Raw genomic sequence first — 21,855 nt, forward strand, 5'->3', positions numbered from 1 at the left:
CACTTGCAGAGGACCCAGGTTTGGTTCCCAGCACCTACATGGCAGCTAACAACTGTCTGTAACTCCAGTTCCAGGGGGTCCAACACTCTCTTCTGACCTCCTCAGGCATTGCATGACCCAGGTGCACTTACACACATGCAGGCAATACACTCACACACAAAATAAAAATAGTAGATAAAATATTTAAAAAACAAAAACCCAGGCATAGTGACACAAACTAGTAATCCCAGCACAGGGGAGACAGAGACATGCAGGTTTCTAGGGTTCACTAGCCTACCAGCCTAGCCTATTTGACAAGTTCCAGGCCAGTGGGAGAACCTGTCTCAAAACAACTAAATAAATTAAAGAAATGATAGATGGGGAGATGGGGGTGGTGGAGAGATGGCTCAATGGTTAAGAGTACTGACTACTTTTGCAGAGGACCCAGGTTCAGTTCCTAGCACCCACATAGCAGCTAATACACATCTTAGTTCCATTTCCAGGGGATCCAACACCCTCTTCTGGCCTCTACAGGCATTGAATGACACAGGAGCACTTATATATACATAGGCAAAACACTCATAACACAAATAAATAAATAAAAATAAATAAATAATAGACCGCACCTGAGGAACAACATCTAATATTGTTTTCTGGTCTCTCTCTCTCTCTCTCTCTCTCTCTCTCTCTCTCTCTCTCTCTCTCATACTCTGTATTTAAGGCAAGAGCAGTGTGAGTAAACTAACACACATACACATACACAAAAGTAAGTAAATGAATGAATGATGACTGAATGAATGAATGAATGAATTGCTGACTCTGAACTTAAGACAAACTGCCTCCCCCCAGGTTTCCTCTTAAATTCCAGGCAGCATGACTGCTTCATAGATTTTTATTTGTACTTTTTAAAAGATTTTACATTTTTAATGTGTATGTGTGTGCACGTGTACGTTTACGTGCACCACCTGGGTGCAGGTGCCAGAGGGCTTCAGATCTCCTGGTTCTGTAGTTGTTGTGAGCCACCTGATATGGGTCCTGGGAACTGAACCTGGGTCCTCTTCAAGGGCAGTAAATGCCCTTAAATCTGAGTTGTCTCTCCAACTTGTTTTATTTCATTTTTAATTATGTATATATGTGTATGTCTGTGTGTGGGTTTGTACATGTGAGTGCAGTGCCTTGGGAGGCCAGAAGAGGGTATCAGATTCCCCGGGCTGGAGTTATAGGCAATATCGGTGAGCTGTGCCACTGTGGATGCCAGGAACTGAGCTTGGGTTCTCTGGAAAAACAGGAAGTGCTCTTAACTGCTGAGCCATCTCTTCAGCCCCTCCTTTTTTTTTTTTTTTTTTTTTTCAGTGTAGCCCAAGCTAGCTTCAAGCTCACTCTATAACCCAGGCTACTCTCAAACTTGAGATCCTTCTGCCTCCACCTCTTGGGTGCTGGGATTGCAGGCAAACATCATCCTGCTTTAAGGGGATTTGGTGACAGTGTGGACCTCAGGGACGGACGAGAGCAGCCCCAAGCTCCCTCCTTCTCTTCTTACCCATCCCTCTCTCTTCCAGCCTCCTGAGGAAGTGTACTCGGCTGGAGATTCTGTCCTGGTGAAGTTCCATTCTGATGACACCATCACCAAGAAAGGCTTCCACCTGCGGTACACAAGCACCAAGTTTCAGGACACACTCCACAGCAGGAAGTGACCACTGCCATTGCATGGCGGCGGGAACACGATTCCTGCTTTCCTTGGTCACCCAGACTGGACAATGAGGGTGACAGGCAGAAGGTGACACACTGTCCCTCACCCCCAGGCACCAGGACCTGCAGGGCCAATGGGCCAGGTGTCATCGGGAGGTGGGGGAATTGGACTCCTTATAAGCCACTTCCCCACTGTCCCCAAATCAGAGTAAGGGGCCAGGGCCAGGGAGCCAGAGCTTTCACCAAGACACTTGAAGTGACCATTCCTCCTAGAGGCCCTGCTCTGTGGCAAGACAGTCTGTGTGCAGGACACTGCTGCCTTCCTCGCCGTCTCTACACACTGTACTGTGTATACCAGCGGCCCTAATCTTCATTGTAATGTTCATTTTATTTTGACCCCCCGCCTCCTTATTTTCTGGGGCACAAGTGTCTGCGCAAATCCCCTAGGAACCACAGTGGGGAGATACGGAGGAGGGGGTGGAGAAATAAGACAGGGCTTCTCTTAGGCCCACTGGCTGGTCAGCCACACCAGGGCACCCCAGCCAATAAACTGAAAGTGTTACAGCCAATATCCTGTGCCAGATGCTGTCTGGGATGTGGGGGCAGGGTGTCTTCTTCCAGATGTGCAGGCTTGCTGGGTGTCTGAGGCCAGTGTGGAGCCAAGACACCTGGTTTCACTGGCTGCCCTTTCCTCCCCAGATTCCAGAACCCCTAAGGGTGTGATTTCACACTTGGGCACACACACCAACACACACACACACACACACACACACACACACAGACACCACTGCGTATAGCCCTCCCACACAACAGGAGGAGTAGAACATTCTATAAAGAGGATGTCTGGGGGAGGGAGGAGACATACAAAAGAGGTTTGGGGTATGTTTGTCCATCTGGCTTTTCTGCCTCTTGGTCTGAGGAGGGAGAGGTCTGTGAGAGTGTCTAGCTGACAAGCCCACTGGGAGCCAGAAGACCTGTATCACTAAGCTAGGCCCATTCCTGACCCACAGACACTGAGTGCCAGCATCTCAGATCCTCTGTTCTTGGAGAGGAAAACTAGGGTGGCTAAGCAGCCACTGAGTAAACACTCCACCTCGGCTCCTCTCCCCAGACAACCCAAGGCTGCTGTCCTGTCCAGCCTCCTCCTCCCTGCCGCCTTCTTCCCCAGCCAGCAGTGAGGCCCAGACCCAAGCCTCTCAGAGGCCAGAAGAGTCCTGCCCCCTTTTTTCCAAGGAGGCTCTCCCGCTGGTCTCTGTCTGCATCTCACAAGGAAAGAAAGCAGAACAAGGCTCTTCTGCCTAAGCTGCCCACACCCAGATGCTGCCACGAGTCAGTGGCATGCCCTGAGGAAGGGCTCCCTGAGAGCCTTCAGTTGGCTAGGAGTCTTCTATCAGCCCCAAGTTCTTCCCTATTGCAGAGGCAGGCACTGTGCCAGAGGCTGCCCGGATCCACCCCCAGGGAGCAGCAGGACATGGGAGACCCCACATAAGCCCTTTACCCAGAAAGCAGTGGTGGAAAAAAGACAGTGTATCCAGGGCACTTTCCAGGATGCCAGCTGCTCCCCTGCCAGGCTGCAGCCATCCCCACTGGGCCTGACCACAGTTGAGACACTGGAGCCCTGCATGGGTACAGGAGATGCCCAGAGGTGCTATTGCTTATCCTCAATCTCTTCCTGATGGAGATGCTCAACACAGCCTGTAGAGCTGTGATCAGAATGCAAGGGCTCTCAAATGGTAGGGACTACCTGACATCTTTCCCAGACTCTCTGACCACCTACCATCTTGGTATTGGCTCCTCCACAGCAGGATCTGTAGTCAGTGGCTACAGCTCTCCCTACCAGCCTTCTGGGTTCTTATGAAGTTTAAAGGAACACAATCCCAGCTCACAAGGCAAATGCCCACTCAAGATATAACCCTGTCTGAATGGAGAGGCTCCCAGCTACTGAGATGTACCTGTTCTACCACAGGGAATGTCTCATTGTCTCATGAGCAGCAACAGCACATCTAGAGGCAGATGGAGATCTGCCCACACAGTCCCCACCCCACCCCTCAAGCACATGTCCCAAGACTCTATCACCCATGCAGACTTATATTACTCTGGGGACTCCAGGATGAGTTTCCTGGGCCCATCAGAGGCAGCCAATGGGCTATAGCATCCCAGGTTCAGGAACAGATCAGTAGGGGAAATTGTGCCAACAGTGAAAGCTGCAGAGCATCGTGGAGACCCATGCCCAAGCCAAGGCCTGTGGGATGCTTTTATGTAGAGCCAAAGCTACAGCATGGGCTCCCAAACAAGCCTGTAGAGTACATGCAGACTGGGAAGACCACAGAACGGGTTCTTGTGGCTGTTTCAAGGTCCTCTGTCACTGCCAGCCAAGAATTGGGGGAGACAGGCCTCTCTGAATAGCTAGACACCCACCCCCAAATGCTTACAATCAAGTAATGTCAGCATGGGTAATGGGTAGGTTTTGATGGAGAAGAAAGAAAAGGAGGACTTTGAGGACAGAAAGCACCAAAGTAAGATGGTGGGAGAGGAGGAAGAGGAGGAAGAAGAAGAAGAAGAGGATGCAGAGCAGGGCTTTCCTTCTTGAGTGGTAGGACATGGAAACATTTTAGAGTTTAGTAAACCATGGTGCTCCTCAAGCCCAGTCCACCCTCACCCCTAACTTCTCAGCAGTCCAGACTAGGTCAATTCCACTGTAGTATAGGTGATGCCATGGCTGAGAGAGGCCCAGTGGCTCCTCCAGTATCTCCCAGCCTGGAGTATCCCTGGGGCCTGAGTGCCTAATTGTGGAAAAACCAGGGTGAGGCTCTGCCTCACAGAGCCTCACCCCCAGTCCTGGAGTCTGATGGAGAAAAGCAAGGTTTAGAGCCTGCCCACTGTACTGTCTGGGAGCACATATCAAGCCTTGTCAGAGAGGCCAGCATGAACCTGGCAGGCAGACTTATCTCTGTGACATAGACCAAGTGCTTCCCCCCCAGTCCTCTGTTCCCTAAACCTGTCTCCAACCCCCAGATCCCCTTCTGTTAACAATCAGAGGAAGTCAGGAAACCCCAGGCTCTAAAGCTACCAGGGTTCAAGAGGCCAGGCTGTGGAAATCACTCCTACTGTTGCCTCAACTGTAAAATTGGGTACCCAAGTCTGTCCCTCACTTGCATTTTCCTTCCTTCCTCTTTCCCCCTCATGCTTCTCAGAAGCAGAAAGGTCACAAGCTTCAACACCAACAAAGCATTTTGAACCTAGTTCTATCACTGGGTGCCTGTGTGGCTCTGGATGACTGAGACTCTTGTTTCTTCAAACTATCATACTAACAACAGGAGCACCTGATACAGTTATGAAGAAAGAAGGAAGTGACCATTGAAGAGAGCCTTTCACTGTATCTAGCAAATGGCCCTTAATGATCAGGCTTTCTCTGCCAGACAACTCACCCTAGACTGTTCTATTCCTGGTCTGAAAGCAAACTTCTGGGTACACTGGTTTTGTTAGACATTTGGAGCTCAGGGCAGACCTCCTCTGCCAGAGAGGATGATGCTTAGCCCATAGCAAGGAGGGACCTGTGGGGCAGCAGGGACATATTTCTGGCCAGCTGGTGGCCTTTCTGGGCACCTCCCAAGTTCCACCCCATACTTGACTATCCCTACGCTCAAGGCAGATTCTGGAATCTATGAAAAGTTTGACTGCTCCAGTTTGCAAGAATAGTAGTGACTGTCTTGGAGAATTGGGGGGAAGAGGGCAGCCAGATGTTCTCCCCAGAGAGCCACAGGCCGCCCCCCCAACCCAGCCTCCTCCTGACCAGAGCTGCCGTTCCTGCCTGCCTCACTCCCAGCCCCCATCCCAGGACATCTGGTTCCAATCTCCTCCAGATGCTGCAGCCACACTTTTATAGGCAATCACCTCACTTTGGCCTCCTAAATCAGGCCTCTCCCCATTTCAGAGTATGGTCCCTCCTCATCCCTTTCCTTGGGACCCCAGCTACGTCTTTTCCTAACATGGGAAGAGACACATATAGAAGACAGAGGAATCTGGGCAAGTCCTCTGAGCTGGCCTTCTGCTCCCTCCACTCTGTGGTAGGCAGATCTCTTCCTAGCAAAGATTAAAAGGAAAGATACTGGCCAAGAAGGAAAGAGGAAGCAGGGAAATTGGGCACAATCAGTGTAGAGGAGAATGTGGGAGTCATGTGTGCTTTGGGGGGCAAGGAGTCCAACCATGTGTTTGTATGGTATGTGTCTGTGCCTACACAATGTGAACACCTACCTGTAACCCCTGAGCCTAGCATTTAGTTTCCCTTATTCCCAGCACTGGAGACAAACTCAGGTCCCTCACCTATAGTCCACCTTGAGCCTCACCTTGGGCCTGGTATGTTTCCTCTAAGCCCAGCCCAGAGAGGGTATGTGTGTTTGCATGTGTGGATGGAGTGCATATGTGTCTCCTTCTGGGTCAGATTAGACCTTAGGCCAAAAAGAACCCCCAGGGCAGCCTCCAGTAGGTGCCCTGACACTATTCCATCTGACGGGTGCTTTCTATAGCCCAGGGCTGGTCATGTACTAGGAGTAGCCATCTGGACAGAAAGAAGCAGGCTCTGGAGGAACCTGCATGCCCCCTCATTTCTGTTCTTCACCTTCGTCCCTTAGTATGAGGACTCTGAGAGCTAGTCCCTCCTCCCAACAACCCAGAAAGACTCTCAAAAGAAGACTGAAGCCCACCCCTGTGGAAGACTCTGAAAACCCACACTCCTCAGAGGCAGGAGGGGTCATCCTTAGAATCACTCCCTACCCTTGATCCTGGACTCAGGTGCTACCCACACCTTTAAAATAAGCTTATGTGGCATTCATGACTCCACAGCCCCCCCTGGCGTCATTCTGAAACTAGGCACGTGGTCGGTTAACTGGAAGAAAAGTGGGAAGGGCCACTATGTGGGAGACAGGCCCTGCCTTCATCTAATCACTGTATCTAAACTGACATACACTAATGGCGGTCAGTAGGGAAAATTCCTGTTTCTGAATCGACCTAAACATAGGCAAGCCTCCTGGCTTCTTTGTGCCTCAGTGTCTTGTCTATGAGGTAGAAATGATACTGACCAAAGCATCATGTAGACTAATAGAGCTGCTGTATGTGGACCTGCCAAACCAGTTCCTGCATGTGAGGTCCTCATGAAGGGGTCAACTGCCTTTCAGCTTTCCTTTCTATCCCAAAGAGGCTATGCCTCATGGTCTGATGGCGCATGTGAACTTGGCCCTGACTCAGGCAGTGTTGGTAAGGTGCCTCTGACAGTTCTGGAGCATTTCCACTCCAGCTGAGGACCATTTTAATAAGCCCATAATAATAGACGCAGAGGTGACTCAGATCTGCAACCCAAGAGCCCTGCTGGGGAGGAGGGGACACAAGGCTCTTGGGAGAGGGAAATCCAGTGGGTCTGAGCCATGGCAGGTTGTAGCAGTGGGGAGGGCTCCAACAGGGACCCAGGCACTTTGGTAAGCCATCTAGACTGCCACAGATCCTCCCCAGACCCTTCAGCACTCCTATATGGGAAGTATAGGGTGGGACCAGATGATCTCCAAAGTCTCTTCCACAGCTGGGGCTGTGGTTCTGTATTCTGAGCCCTGTCACCCATGGTAGGACTTGGATATATTCTTAGGGCAGCTCCAGGTGGCCTGTCCTAGGGCATCCCCATGTGAATTCTCCTGTGGACAGTGCAATCCAGCCACTCCACCCTTCAATCCTCTGACCCAAAGAGAAGCACTACTGTGGTCTCCGTGCTTGTGACTCATACCCAAAGTTCATCCATCAAAATCCAACTGCCACAGTGATATTGGGAGCCACCTTTAATAAGGGTGGAGCCTCAAGAATGGGATTAGTGCCTTTATAAAAGAGACTGAGAGACTGGGGGTAGGGGTGGGCAGGGATGTAGCTCAGTAGAGTTCTTGTCTAGTATGCACAAAGCCTGGGGGGTCATTCTCCAGCATCGTATAAACCAGGTGTGATGGTGCATGCCTATAATCCTAGTACTGGGAAAGCAGAAGCAAGAAGATCAGAAGTTCAAGGTCATCCCACATAGGGAGCTGGAGGCCAGACTGGGCTAAAAACCCTATTTAAAAAAAAAAAAAAGACTAGGGAAGTTTATTTATCCCTTCTACCATATGTGTGTTGGGGCACAGCAAGAAGGCAAAGATGGCTATCTGTGCACCAGAATGTAAACCCTCCCAGATAGGAAGTCTGAAGATAACTTGGTCTTTGTGTTCTCAGCTCCCAGAGCTGTGACAGAAAAGGTTCTGCTGTTGTAAGTTTGTGATATTTCATGATAGCATCCTGAATGGACCAAGACAGACGGAGCCCTTGGGCCATGGTGGTTTATTGATGCACATTGCAAGCACAGCACAGGAGGGCGTGCCCCACCCAGGGAGAACAGAGGGCCAGGACAAGGCAGCAGGCCACCCCCTCAGCAATGCTGTCAGCACAGAGGGGAGAGCTCGGGGGGCCAGGTCCTCTCCTCTACACATCTCACAGAACCTCAGGCTTCCTGGCCCACCCCAATGAGGCAGCTGACTGTAGCACTGTCCCTGGTAACCAGCCATTCACCTGTCACCCACAGAGGTATGGCCCTGTGGGCCTGCCAGCTCCTCTGTCCTTCTCAGAAATCCAGCTGCTTGTGCTTCATCCCTGTCACTTCTGAGGAAATCACTGTGACCTTCTCCCCTCCTCCTCATCTCTCCACCTGCTTGTCTTGTCTCAGAGAGTCTACCCTCACTACCCTCATGACCCAAACAGTAGAAACAAGATGAAAACGCAGGGAACTGCAGGGGAATTCATCAAGAACTCCCCAGGGGAACAGCCCAGAGAGCAGACAGGGCTAGTGTTTGGAGCAGGAGGTGGCCTGATGGAGAGCCCACAATTCAGCTCACACATGGCACAGAACAGTCATGGCTCCATGGCAGAGCGAGCAAGTGAGCGAGCAAAGCACATGGCCAGAAGGGGTGCCAGGACCCTGTGGGTCACCCTCAGTTCTCTAGTTCTATATTAGGCCCATCAAGACATGAGGTGGCCTGCTTCCGGCTGAGGAACGGGTCTCAGGGGTCTCCTTCCCCCTCCTCGACCCCGGCAGCTGTTGTTGCAGACCCCAGCACTCTCTGAGCAAGGGAGAAGGTTTGCTGAGGAGTGTATCATCCTCAGATAGAAGAAAGGGAAAATCTCAAGAGCCCAGAGCCCTCAAAACCAAGAGAAGAGAGGGTCCTTTTCCAGAGAGTTGGAGGGTATCTCAAGTGCGCCAATAACAGTGATAGAGGAAAAGACAGTTCTCCCATGCGGGAAAAGGGTTCTGGGGCCAAGGAGCAGCCAGGGCAAGACAGCAGTGCAGGAGGTTATTTATAGAGGAAGGGTCCTGACCTGGAGTTGAAGCCCCCAGGCCCAGCCCAGTGGGGAGGGAGCTGTCTAGGGTGGCCCTGAGTGGGGTGGGTGGGGCTAAGGAGGTACCCCATAGCTTTCTGCATCTACGTAGAAGCAGCTGGGCTACACATGGGCTTTGGCCCAGGAGGCAGGGAGGACTCTGGGAGCCACAGACCTGCTTGAGGCCAACAAAACAGAACAGGAAACAGAGGAAAGGAAGAGTTCTCCAGAAGTACAACCCACCTCCTGAGAAACCCTCCCACATCCACCAGGCCTGGGGTGGGCCACACTAACTAAGAGGACCACCACCTGTTGCCTCCAATGTCAAGGGGGAGAGGGTTGGACAGAGTAGAGGGAGCAGGAGGCAGGGGAGAGAAAACCAGCTCCCCAAACCTAAGTCACCCACCTCCACTCTCCTGTCATCTCTCCCCAGCCCTCCAGCTCCCCAGGAGTCCCTAGCGACCCACACTGATATTGCAGGTCTTGCAGCTGGGGTCTTTCTTGGCATCAGCAGTGGACAGACTCATGAGCTGGTGCCCGCTGATCTCCCCCAGAGTGCCCAGGGAGAGGTCAACTGGCTCAGTATAGATGATCTCCAGGATAAGGTCCTGAGCGTGGCGGAAGACCAGCTCCCCGCCCTCCACGCTGCAGGTCAGAAACTTGTTGCAGGCAATGTCCAGGAGGGGCAGGCGGTCACGGCAGAAGCGGTCCCCCAGGGAACCTTTAGGTGCCAGCACCAGGATGGCATAGTGGTAGGCTGTGTACATACAATAGAAGTCTGCAAAGTAGAGGTTGGTGCTGGGGTTGAAGAGGCGCTGGGCAGGGATCTGGAAGCGCCAGCGGCCGTAAGGGGAGTCCTGGGGGGGCTGGCCTGTGTTGAACTCTGTGTTGCAGCTGAAGAAGACACCATGCAGCATGCCGCTGGTGGGGGAGCCGTGGCTGCCGCTGTTGTCCTTCAGGTAGGGCTGCAGCATGTTCCCGCAGTGGGTCCTGCCGGCCAGGGAGGAATGCCAAAGGGAAGGGAAAATGCAACGGGTTAGCTCAGCCCTCAGCCAAAGCTTGGCTGCTATGTGTACTTGAGAACAGAGTGAGCCATCCCAGCTCCCAGCACGCCTATCAGCCCACAGCCTCCACCATCACAAGCCTTAGGTCCTTCCATGCTGTCTCCCTGGCCAGACTCTGGGGTTCTTAAAAGGATGACCTGGCATATGTGGGTGCACCTTGTTTCTCCTTCTGAAAAAGGAGCCCAAACAGGACTGCTGCCTCTTCTTTAATAAAAACAACTGAAGACTCGAGGTCTTTACAGCTTTCTCCGGGCAAGGAGAGAACACCCACCCCAGCTGCCAGTAATGATAAAGACAGTAATCGTGGCAGCTTGCCCTGACCTAGCTTAGAAGGACACAGACTTGGAGCAGTGTCAGCAGGCATGGGGAAGGGTGGACAAGCCCTGGTCTAGCCTCACCCTTGCCTGGTCCTAGTTATCCAGAGAGACAAGCGACTTAGCAACTCTTGGGACCTCCAGCTCATCATCAGTAAGTAGGCTGAGGTGCTGGATCAGATCATCAGTTTTAACTTTTGGAATGCAGAACACCTCTCTTTTCTCAAAAGAAGGTAATGTTCAAGTGGGTCGTTGGCAAATGAGATTGAGGCTGCTCTGGTTGAATCATAAGGTGGGACTCTCCAAGCCTCATCCTCTGGCTTTCCCCTACCTACCTCTCAGCAGTAGCCTAAAAGATTCCCCAAAATGCTTCCCTGGAGCCTGTGGACTCCTTAGCACCCAGCTTGAAAGACAGCAAGCTGGGGGTTCCCTGGGCATGCGATGCTCAGGGTCTTCTTGCCACCTCCCCTCTGCTTCTGGTCCCTGAAATGGAGAGACAGCTGACCTCTGATGTGCGGTAGACCCAGTGAAAGAACTGTCCCAGAGGGGGATCACACCCAGAACTCATTGCTTGGCCTTGTCATCAGGGTCTTCTGCCAGGTAGCCCCACCTCAATGTCCTTGATCTTCCCCAAGTCCAACCCCAAAGTAACAATCACTTTTTTTTTGAGACAGGGTCTTGCTATGTAGCCCAGGCTGGTCCCCAACCTGCAGCTCTCCTTCTGCCTCAGCACCCTAAATACTGGGATCACAGACATGCACCATCACACTTGACTTAGTGGCAGTTACTGTTGAGTTAGCCTGGTAAAGTAAGGCCAGGGGAACACTGTGGGAGAGAAGGCTGACCTCAGCGAACCAAGGCAGGCAGAGGATGAGCTGAGGGAGGACTGAGGAGGGAGATGTCTGGAAGGCCTGCCGCACCTTACCTGGCATGCTGGAAGTACTCTTTGTGATGATTGCGGTAGAAGACAGAGAAGCGGAGCATGCGACCAGCAATTTGCTCGGCCTTCTCCTGCAGCTGGGCCAGGTGCTCCTTGGCATAATCTGCAAGAGTCCAGACACAGTAAGGTGAGCAGAGGGTCAGCTACAGGATCACAGCCTCTTCCTCTTCCCCCACCACCACCCACTGAGCCTGTCCTCTGTCCTCTGGAGCAGCAGGGGAGCTGCTGAGCCTGGACTCAGATGAGGACAGGCCAGCTGGCCTGTGCCCCCATTGTTAGAGGGTCAGAGCTCCCTGAGTTCAGAGAGGGCAGAGGGCTGCCTGTTATCAGGCCAGAGGCCACAAGGCTGTTGTTCCAGGCTACCCTTATGTAACAAGAGGACCAAAAGGAAAAAGAAGGACTTGAGGGGAGATTTCAAGGTCCTTTGAGGACGGCCCTTCAAATCTAGAAGCAGGGAGCCTGATGGAGGCTAGTTGTAGGTGGGGGCTCAAGAAGAATCAGAGAACAGAGCCTGAACTTCAGGTAGACCAAAGGTTGGGGCACTAGATGTCCACTTGAGCCTCTCTATGTGGAAGAAATAAAGAAGGCTGATACCAGGACAGGAAAACTGACCCCATGGGCTTCGGTCTGGACCTGGGACCTCAGGACCCAAGTAGGGCTGTTGCTACCTCAACAGTGCCTTGGTATGAATTAGAGAAAGGTACCCTTTGCTTACTGTAGCTGCATCTCTATGTGCTTGGTCTGGTGAGGGGATGATGGACTAGACTACAGCATCCCCAGCTCCCCCATTTAAATTAAACACCCACTGCATATGCAGTTCTGGGGGGCAACCAAGATGCCTCTCCCACAAGGAGCAAGAGCAACTTTCCAGTAGGGTTATGGTGGCTCAAGGAGACTTGGAGCACAGATTTTGGCAGAAGATGGATCCAGCAGCCTTGGAGGCCCCAGGGCAGAGAATGTTCTCTGTCCCTTCCTTGTGACAGAGAGCAATCTGGAGCAGTTCTCACATGGACACCAAAGGCATACAATATTATGGAGCAGTTCCTTGGCTAACATGACCAAGAATACACAAAGTTGTGTTTGTTCATGCTGGAATTTGCAAGCTCAGCTCTGCCTAAGAAACCGTGTAGGGTCATAGGATAGGGACCATTTTCCGAGGCTAAGGGGAGACTTAAGACAAGAAAAAAATGTTACTGTTCCCCTAAATAACCACTGATGGACTGTTGATAAACAAAATGGGATTTATCCAATGCAACGGGATACTGTCTAACCTTTAGTGGGAAGGAAGTTCCGATATATGCTACAACATCTGTGCACCTCAGTGATATTCAGGTAAGAGAAATAAGTGTCACCAAGGACAAGTACTTGGTGGTTTCACTCATATGAGCCACCTAGCACAGTTAAAATCTGTGGAGGTGGTCATGGCTCAGGGAGAGGGAAAATGGGAAGTGGCTGTTTCATGGGTTTAGAGTACTGGTTTTGTGAGATGGAAAAGTTCTGCAGATTGGCTACACAATATAAGTAAATATACACTTAACATGCACATACTGTATACTTAGAAATGGATCAGATGGTAGATTTTCTATTATGTCTATTTTACCCCAATTAAAAATATGTATGCTTGGGGCTGGAGAGATAGCCCTGCAGTTAAAAGTACTGGCTGATCTTGCAGAGGACCTGGGTTCAGTTCCCAGAACCCACATGGTGGCTAATAATTGTCCATAACTCCAGTCCCAGGGGATCCAACGCCCTCTTCTGGTCTCCATAGGCATTACATACATATGATATATGCAAGCACACAAAATGCTCTTACATACAAAACACTCATACACACAAAATAAAAGTAAATAAAATTGTCTTAATACTTGGGGCTGGAGAGACAGCTCAGAAGTTAAGATCACATACTGCTCCTGCAGAGGACTAAAGTTCAGTTCCCAGCACCCACATCAGGCAGTTTACAACTACCTTTAAGTCCAGCTCCAGGGAATCTAACACACTTTTCTGGCTTCTGTGGGTACCCTCATGCAAGTAGGTACACACACACATAAAAATAAAATAAATCTTAATATATATATTTTTTTTCTTGGAAAAAAGCAATTCCATCCCTTCATGTAGGTGGTATTGCCAAGATGTAGCGTCTACATGTCTCTCATTAGAGCAAAGGCAGGCTCTGTGACAATAGGGGAGGATCTGTTCCAACTGTCTCCCCTCTGGTCTAAGCACAGTATCTGGGGTACAGCCTATGTTTGTGAATATGTTGAGCTAAGGTGAACTCCTCCCCCCACACACCCTGACCCAACCAATCAGATATGCCAAGGAAGCAGGGTAGTGATGCAGTAGCAGGGTCTCACCCCCAGTGCAGAACTCCACAGTCTCGCTCCAACCAGATACCAGGTACTCCCCATCGCTCTGCTTCACGGCTGTCTGCACGGCCACACTGTACTCAGTACGGGGACTCAGGAACCAGTGACCTCTCACTGTCATGGGCAGAGGCACTGCCTTGGCCACAAGCTTCGTGGGGACATCCTGAGAAGTGGGGTATAGATGGTGAACCAAGTGTCCATCTTGAAGTCATACCCAATCTTGGCATTATTCCAGAATTCCCACTCCCCAGAGAGCCCCCTCTTCCTCTTGAGGAGGGTCAGAATCTCAGGGACTCCACAACTCCATGCCCCAGCCATCATCTCCCTTCAAAGCAACCAATGGGACACCAGACTCTACCCCTCCTTCAATTCCCCTGATGCTCCATTATCTTGAGAATAGGCAAGGCCGCTTGGGAGGAAGCCCCCAAAGTCGAAGGTGGCAACACCTTCATTTTGAGGGAGACTTTGAGAGCTCTGCACACTGCAGTGCTGTCTCCACGGCAACAGCAAATGCTGAGAAGCCAGGGAGGAAGGGAAAATATGCCTTATTCTTTGGGGGGAGGGCTAAGGGGGTGGTGTTGAACAGTCACGTCACCGTGGCAACTGGCCTGCCAAAAGACACCCAGATCAGGGGAGCCACATCCAAAAGAGAAGGAGAGAAAGAGAGAGAGAGAGAGAGAGAGAGAGAGAGAGAGAGAGAGAGAGAGAGAGAGAGAGCGCTAACCCACACAGAAGCTGTTGCCCTGGGAGCCAGTTCCTTCCCACTAAACTCTCTCCTGCCTCTGCAGCTGAAGAAGATGGAGGCTTCCTCCCACCAGCTCCTACATTGGCTTTTAACCCAGGGAAAGGACACACTGAGAGAACCCTCTCATGTGCCTTTCCTACACCAAGGAAACAGGCTAACAGGGAAGAAGCAAAGAAAAACTAGGCCCATGCCATGTATCACGTACCCAGCCAAAGGGGTCAGGTTTTCCACCCAACTACAAGGCTACCTGCCCTTTGAGTCCTCGACCTTGCTGTAGTTTGCAATATTATCCCAACATGTGATGCCTTAAGCCCCACCCAACCTACGGGTGTTCTGCCACTGTCTGAAGTCCCAGTCATGGTGGGAATAACAGTGCTGGAGCTATGCTAGGCACTGGGCCAAACACCACGCAACACATTACTCACGGAATTCCTTTCAACAGCTCTACAAGGGTGGCGTGATCATTCCTTTTCACCAGGGAAGGCACCCAGGCTCAGAAAAGTCAGATCACTTTGCCAAGATGACCCCATGAAAAGATTCTGGATTTTGATCAGGCTCTTCCCCATTTCTTCGGGAAGTCAACTGACATCCTTCTAGAAGAGGGGTTGGAGAGAATTGCTGAGACATCCTTTACTCACCCGGTGCTTGAATTTGTTGGAGTTCTTGTTCTCCTTCTTATTGAGGTCAATGAAGTAATGAGTGACCCTCTCCAGGTCACTGTCCTCCATGGCCCAGGAGATACGGAAAGAGTCACAGGTGATGTTGTTGATCTCAATGCTGTGGGGGGTGGACAGCAGCTCCATGCTCCCCTCTGGATTGGCTCCTATGAGAATTGAGAACCATGGGAAAGATCAATAGGTCTCTCTCACCATAGAACTTTCTGGAATGTGCTGTCCCCATTATGCTTTGTGAGGTGGAGCCTTGTACCACCCATCAAATGCCCCTGATTCATAAATATGATAGGAAAGATTGCAGTGGGGCTAGACTGGACGGGAGGGACCCAAAGCAGGATGGAGGTACCCTCTAGAGAGGGCTCTTGGCTTTCCTCAGAGGGTCCATAGAGCAGACGGCACCTGACAGGTGGCAGAGGCAGTGGGAATGCTACAAACACTGGGCAGGGACAGATTTGCAGCAGATGGAGCTAAGGAGGGAGGGGCCCTCAGCCAGCAGGCGCGAAAAAAGAAAGGATGGGGGTAGAGAGGATCGGGAAGAGGCAGAGGAAGCACCTGCTGGGGGGTCTGAGGTGTGAGGATTGATGCAGGTGGGAGGTCAGTGGAGCCAAGCGTCCACAGGCACCAAGACCCTGGAGCTCAGACCTCTCTCTTCCCTGGGTGTGACTGAGGCAGTGAGGATCCCTTCTGTGCAGGGCTGGGAAGACGAGAGCTGCCTAGAAGCATGTGGATATATTTGTGGTGGATGGGGGTGGCATGGGCCACAGCCTGCTTCAAGCTCTTTTTTGGTCCATTACTTTTTTGACAATCACTTTCTATTTTCACAGATCCTCACTTGACTTTTTCTTTCTTTAAAAAAAAATTCTGTTTTTTTTCTTTCTTCTCTTTTCTTTTTTCCCCAATTTTTGTTTTGTTTTCTTTTGAGACAGGGTCTTATTTACTATGTAACCCTAGCCGGCCTGGTCTCGAACTCACAGAGCTCTGCCTGTTTCTGCAAGTGCTAGGATTAAAGGCGTGCACAACCACGCCTAGCTGTTCTTTTCTATTTTGAGTCAGGATCTTGTCATATAACCCTGGCTGGCTTCCAACTCAGTATCCTCCTGCCTCAGCCTTGCAAGTACTGGGATTACAGGTGTATGGCCACTTCACTCTTTTAAAGAATTATTTTTAATACTGACATCTATTGAGAGTCAACATATACTAATAACATCTCACACAAGTCTCACGATGTGTAGGTATTACTAGTCTCCCTATTTTATAGACTGGTAACTGAAGTTGGGGGTACTGATATGTCCAGGGCCACATAGCCAGCAATTACTTGTACCCTGTCTTTCTTTAAAAAAAAATTCTGTTTTTTTTCTTTCTTCTCTTTTCTTTTTTCCCCAATTTTTGTTTTGTTTTCTTTTGAGACAGGGTCTTATTTACTATGTAACCCTAGCCGGCCTGGTCTCGAACTCACAGAGCTCTGCCTGTTTCTGCAAGTGCTAGGATTAAAGGCGTGCACAACCACGCCTAGCTGTTCTTTTCTATTTTGAGTCAGGATCTTGTCATATAACCCTGGCTGGCTTCCAACTCAGTATCCTCCTGCCTCAGCCTTGCAAGTACTGGGATTACAGGTGTATGGCCACTTCACTCTTTTAAAGAATTATTTTTAATACTGACATCTATTGAGAGTCAACATATACTAATAACATCTCACACAAGTCTCACGATGTGTAGGTATTACTAGTCTCCCTATTTTATAGACTGGTAACTGAAGTTGGGGGTACTGATATGTCCAGGGCCACATAGCCAGCAATTACTTGTACCCTGGAGGCCAAGTTCTTTATCACTAAACTAAGGTTGCATCCCTGTGTGTGTGTGTGTGAGTGTGTGCGTGCATGTGTGTGTGCCCTGTGCATGCACACGCACGTGCACACAGGACACATCTACAACTGCTGTTTATTTTCCTTTTCCTATCAATGTTTTTCAAACAGTTGAACTTTCCCTTGCTTCCTTCCCTGACTCCTTCAGTTCTACCCTGACTCTGGTGCCCTTTGGACATGAAAGGACATTATTTCTCTTACCTGTGCTTAGCTGGACTAGAGGTAGTTTTTCTTGTATATGACCTGGCTTTCCTGGAAACAAGAGTAGGTGTGTGAGGGGACACAGTTGTGGGTGAACTTGCTCAGGGCCTTTCCTGGCTCTCTCCTTCAGCCCAGTACCCAGCACATCTCATAGCACCTCGTTTTCCTTCTTCCTCTCCAACCTTACCCAGGAGCTTGGGGTGAGGGCACCTTGTCCCTGCAAAATCAGGTACTTTTATTTATAGCTTCCAGAAGATCCAACCCACATTTTCCTGTCAATTAAGTCTGCTTCAGAGCCTAGCACCTCTAAATTAACCTGTGGGCTGCCTGGGTGGCAGGTACATGAGGTGGGGATATGGCTGAGAGCCTTATCTGCCCAGGTCTCCCTCAAGTTTTGTTTCTTCTTAGCTTTCCATCCTAGAGCCAAATGCTTGTGGCTTCATGCCCAGGGAATCTATGGTCAATAAGTACTGGGGTGCTACCAGGGCTCCCCCAAAATGAGACAAATGAGATGGAGTGCCTGGAAATAACCCTTACAATAACAATTACAATTATGTACATAATTTGGTGGAAAAGTATGGAGCAGGAGAGAATTACCAATGCCCTGGATATTGACAAGCCGTTTCTAAGGAAGATGTACATGTAGCCCTAACATGCACACACACACACACACACACACACACATTTGTACCCATGGATATGAACACACACTCCCACCTGAGGACTCAAGTGGCTTCCACCCACATGGGATACAGCCTATGCCTGCTTTGTAAGGGGGCTCCAGTTCCTGCCTGCATTTCCTCGAGGCAAGGGCAGCTGTGGTGGTGAGTGGGGGCTCCAAGCCCAGGTGGCTGCTCATCCCTTCCTCTCTCCATTTCTGAGAGAGCTGCTCCCCACCCCAGCCTGAGGCCTGGGAGAATGGCAGTGACTTGACACTGAAAGAGCAACCAGCCAGCCTGGACCAAGAGTGGGTGTCAACCCAGCTTCTCTGTATCCAGATGCCTGGGGAAGGGCAGGTGGTGAGGGACAGGTCGGGGCAACACCCTAGGAACACCCACACTCCCATGTGAATCCACCCAAAGCAAGCATGTACACACCCCCACACACAGGGATGCACGCACAGACACATGCGCAAGAGTGCCCACCTACCCCTGCATATGCCCCCTCACACATCCTCACCCCTCCACATTCACCTACGCATGGAGGTATCCTCCACCACTTTGGACATTCTAAGAATGCCCTAGAGTTTCCCCTCTGAAAGCTGTTACCTTTGTGCCACCCCACACATGTTCATGTCCACAGTCTCATGCCCACCCACATGCACCAGCCCCTCATCACAAGCCATATTTGGGGAAAAGGAGAAGCTACAGGCACCAGCACACATGCATGCCACCTTCCCAGGAAGGCAAGCAACCCGCTCGCCTGCCTGCACACACATGTACATTTGAGCACACTTCAGTCCCAGCCTGGTTGCTGGTATTCTCCCTGGAATCTTTTTAGGCTCCAAGATACAGACTTTGGATGTTTGCCTCTGGCCACACTGGACTAGCCTAATCCTTCATAGACCAACAGGTTTGCCACACCTCCGTGGGTCTACCCTACCCCCACAGCAGTTTTTGTCCACACTTTCCACCTGCCCATCCCATCTTGCCCTGGAATTGCCCCTCCCGCATAGAAACCTCCTGGTTGCTACAGTACTCCCTCAACATGTACTCCCACCCACATGACAAGTGACATGTCCACCCCCTAAAAATACTGCCTCATTGGGCCCCCGCCCACGTATACCCACAGGCTACTCAGATAAGCTCTGTGTCGTGCCCCCCGCCCCCCCCCGGCCGCACACATGTACCACACGCGTGCAAAAAAGGCTGTGTTCTGAAATATGCCACAAGCCGGTCAAAAACCCCACAGGCGCGTAACTGCGTGGAGGCAGATCTATCTACGCAAGCAAGCCTCCAGCCTTTTCTCGAGCATGCACACATGTTGTACACACTGGGGCCCCTTCCCCAAGTCTATTGAGAAAAGCCACTGACATGTCAAAGGGAAAGCTCCTCCACCCTTACCAACCTTTTGGCATCGATGACTGCAGAAGAAATGATTACGGGGGAACTAACTGTGTCGCCCTGGAGACCAGAACCAGCTGTCAAGCTCTTTGCCAAGGGCCTAGGGGAAAGGGGACAAGGTCGCCAGGCCTGGCGACCCAGGTGGACAGACTGGACAGTGGTGGAACCCTGGTGACCCCAGCTCTCAACCTCTTGGAATAGGCAGGATGGTCTGGAGAGGAAGAGGACTCACCTGGCTTCAGCTGGCCCTGCAGAGGGAGACTTGGCAGGGAGGGAAGGGAGAGCCCTCGGTATGGAAGAGCTCTCCAGGCAGGGGACAAGCGGCCGGACGCCTGGGTCACAGTCAGCGGGGCTCGCGCTCGCCTCTCCCGGCTGCCAAGGAGGCTGCTTCCATGCCCCACGGGCGGCTCCTCTCTGGCTCTGCAGCTTCTGGCTGCTGCCCCCGGCAAAACGAAGATGTTCCCAGCCGAGCGAGTGAGCGCGCAAGAAGAGAGAGGCAAGAGCGAAATCAAAGCAGCGTGGAGGAGAGGCAGAGAAAGCGAGAAAGAACGGGAGAGCCAGACCGAATCTGGCTCCACCAATGGGATCAGCGGCTGCTCAGCGTCAGGTGATAATAAGCAAGCTTGGTCCCCGCTCGCCTGGGCTGGTGGGAGGGGGAAAGGGCAGAGGGTCCCTCAGAGAGCTACAAAGATGTCCTTGGAGGCAGCATCTGTGGCTGCGGCCACCTTTCCCCCATTCTTCCAAGATAAAATGCCTTTGGAAGTTCGTCCAACACACCCCCTACTTGGAAATCTGACTCGAATGCAGCCCCCAAACTTAAAGACGCTGGGAGAGGGGTGGAGCTTAATCCAAAGGCTTGGGCCCCTAAACAAGGATTCTGATTGGGGGAAAGGGAGGGAGGCTATGGAGGGGAAGGGTCCTAAAGGGGTGTCTGAGTAAAGTTGGAGGGACCTTGTCTTCACTCTGGGGCCTCTCCTGAGGGACCGCCACTGATCCATGGCTCCATTTCCTTACCAACTCTATCAAGGGAAATCATCCCCCCAGCCATGGAGATTCCAGAGTGTCCAGTGAGAATCTTCTGCTGCTTCAGTGTTCCCAAGAAAGGAGCAGGAGAGAGGAGTTGTAAAATAGCGAGGAATGCACAGAGGCACGACCGACTGTGGGGGTGGGAGGACACGCAGATCTTTTGAGTATTCTTATCTCAACCAACCCTCTGGCATGAGGAAGCCAAAACCTGGGACTGCAGTTACAGAGGGAGCATCAGCTAGAGGCTTGTCTATTACCAAGAAATAGGTGGAAGTCTCCAGAAGAACTCGCAAGACCATTTGAATGAAGCAGCAAATAGTGACCAAGAGTTGATGCAGCGATGAAAAAGCATGAGCTTTGCAGTCTATCAAAAATGGGGACAATGTCTGCTCTGTAGCTTTCCAGCTAGGCGACCTTGGAGAGGTGACTCTGTCTCAGAGCTCCAGTTTCTTCATCTGTGAAGTGGGAAAATAACACAACTTTATTGTTATCATGGAATGAGGTCATTATTTAAATCATTTAGCTCTGGGCTTGGTACATAAGAAGTGTCAGTCAACAGGTCAGGGTTGCTGTCTTTCCCATCACTGGTGGCAGTCTTCTAGGTGAGGAGCTGGGTGAGGGTATGGACATTTAGAGGATGTGACTGGAGAACAGGGCATCTAGCTGGCCTTCTGTATTTACCTGTTCTGCATCTGCAGATTCAACCAAGGGTCAAAAAAAATTTTTTTTCAGTCAGATGTGGTGATGCATGCCTTTGATTCGAGCACTCAGGAGGCTGAATCTCTGTATCTCTGTAAGATGGAGACCAGCATGGTCTACATAGCTGAGGTTACAAGGAGACCTTATAAAAAAATTCAAATTGCATTTTGGAGGCTGGAGATGTGGCATAGTTGGTAGAGTATTTGTCTAGCATGTACAAAATTCTGAGTTGGCTCTAGAGTACTTGTAATCCCAGTATTCTGGAGGTGGAGGCAGGAGGATCAGAAGTACAAGATAATCCTTGGCTGCACAGTTAAGTCTGAGGCCAGCCTGGGCTATATGAGACCCTGTCTCAAAATAAATTAATTGTATTATTTGTACTGAACATGTATGCTTTTCTTGTCATTATTCTCTAAACCATACATAGCATTTACAGGGCATTAGCTATTAGAAGTAATCTTAATGGTTGCATATAAATTCCATGCCATGTTTATGTAAGGGACTTGAGCATCCTCCAGTTTTGGTATCTATGGAGATGTTGGAACCAATCCCTTGTGGATACTGGGGGATGATGTTCAGCTAAGTTCCAGGTACAGATAAGGATTCAGAGCAAGAATAGAGGCCAGCTCCATAAGACAGAGAAAACAAGGGGTGCAGAGGGAGTGGCATATGGACAGCAGATGCCACTTGAGTTTAGAGGTGAGGGCCTCAGAAAGCAGAAGGCATGAGCTGAGCATAAGGGACATTCATGGAGAGGGACTCAGGGTTGGCAGATATCAGCAGCAAAGGTCAAAGAAGTCAACAGTGACAGTGAAGAGTTCACAGGATGCAAAGTCAAGTAGAAGCCAGTCCTGCC

At 50.8% G+C, this 21,855-nt stretch overlaps 2 protein-coding genes across 3 annotated transcripts in view; one reads left to right on the forward strand and one right to left on the reverse strand.

The window, feature by feature from the left end:
• Positions 1–2,237, forward strand: part of Bmp1 (bone morphogenetic protein 1) — a 50,855-nt gene extending 48,618 nt beyond the window's left edge. The window contains exon 21 of the mRNA XM_029554602.1: positions 1,539–2,237. Within this exon, the coding sequence (XP_029410462.1) occupies positions 1,539–1,673 (135 nt within the window). The 3' untranslated portion in view covers positions 1,674–2,237. The remainder of the gene's footprint in view (positions 1–1,538) is intronic.
• Positions 2,238–7,998: 5,761 nt separating this feature from the next.
• Positions 7,999–20,401, reverse strand: Phyhip (phytanoyl-CoA 2-hydroxylase interacting protein). 2 transcript variants are annotated; one of them, XM_008850362.3, is made up of 6 exons: positions 20,289–20,401; positions 19,507–19,710; positions 15,113–15,297; positions 13,718–13,892; positions 11,352–11,469; positions 7,999–10,038 (listed from the first exon to the last, which is right to left on the reverse strand). In XM_008850362.3, exons 1-6 carry the CDS (start codon positions 20,320–20,322, stop codon positions 9,504–9,506), a joined length of 1,251 nt encoding a protein of 416 aa, XP_008848584.1. In that variant the 5' UTR covers positions 20,323–20,401; the 3' UTR covers positions 7,999–9,503. The 2 variants fall into 2 exon arrangements, with proteins under 2 accessions (XP_008848584.1, XP_008848593.1); XM_008850371.2 differs by lacking the exons at positions 19,507–19,710; positions 20,289–20,401 and adding an exon at positions 17,212–17,301.
• Between the last annotated feature and the right edge of the window lie 1,454 nt (positions 20,402–21,855).

Source organism: Nannospalax galili, unplaced genomic scaffold (assembly GCF_000622305.1).
Source record: "Nannospalax galili isolate Female #2095 unplaced genomic scaffold, S.galili_v1.0 scaffold291, whole genome shotgun sequence".
NCBI lineage: Eukaryota > Metazoa > Chordata > Mammalia > Rodentia > Spalacidae > Nannospalax > Nannospalax galili.

Bases quoted from the DNA above. Each gene is read 5' to 3' on its own strand.
- Phyhip (XM_008850362.3), bottom strand. From the start codon at position 20,322: ATGGCTGGGGGGATGATTTCCCTTGATAGAGTTG. The intron at 19,711-20,288 runs GTAAGGAAATGG...TGCCGGGGGCAG, and splicing joins GATTTCCCTTGATAGAGTTG to CAGCCAGAAGCTGCAGAGCC. The intron at 11,470-13,717 runs GTGAGACCCTGC...GGACTCTTGCAG, and splicing joins TGTGGAGTTCTGCACTGGGG to ATTATGCCAAGGAGCACCTG.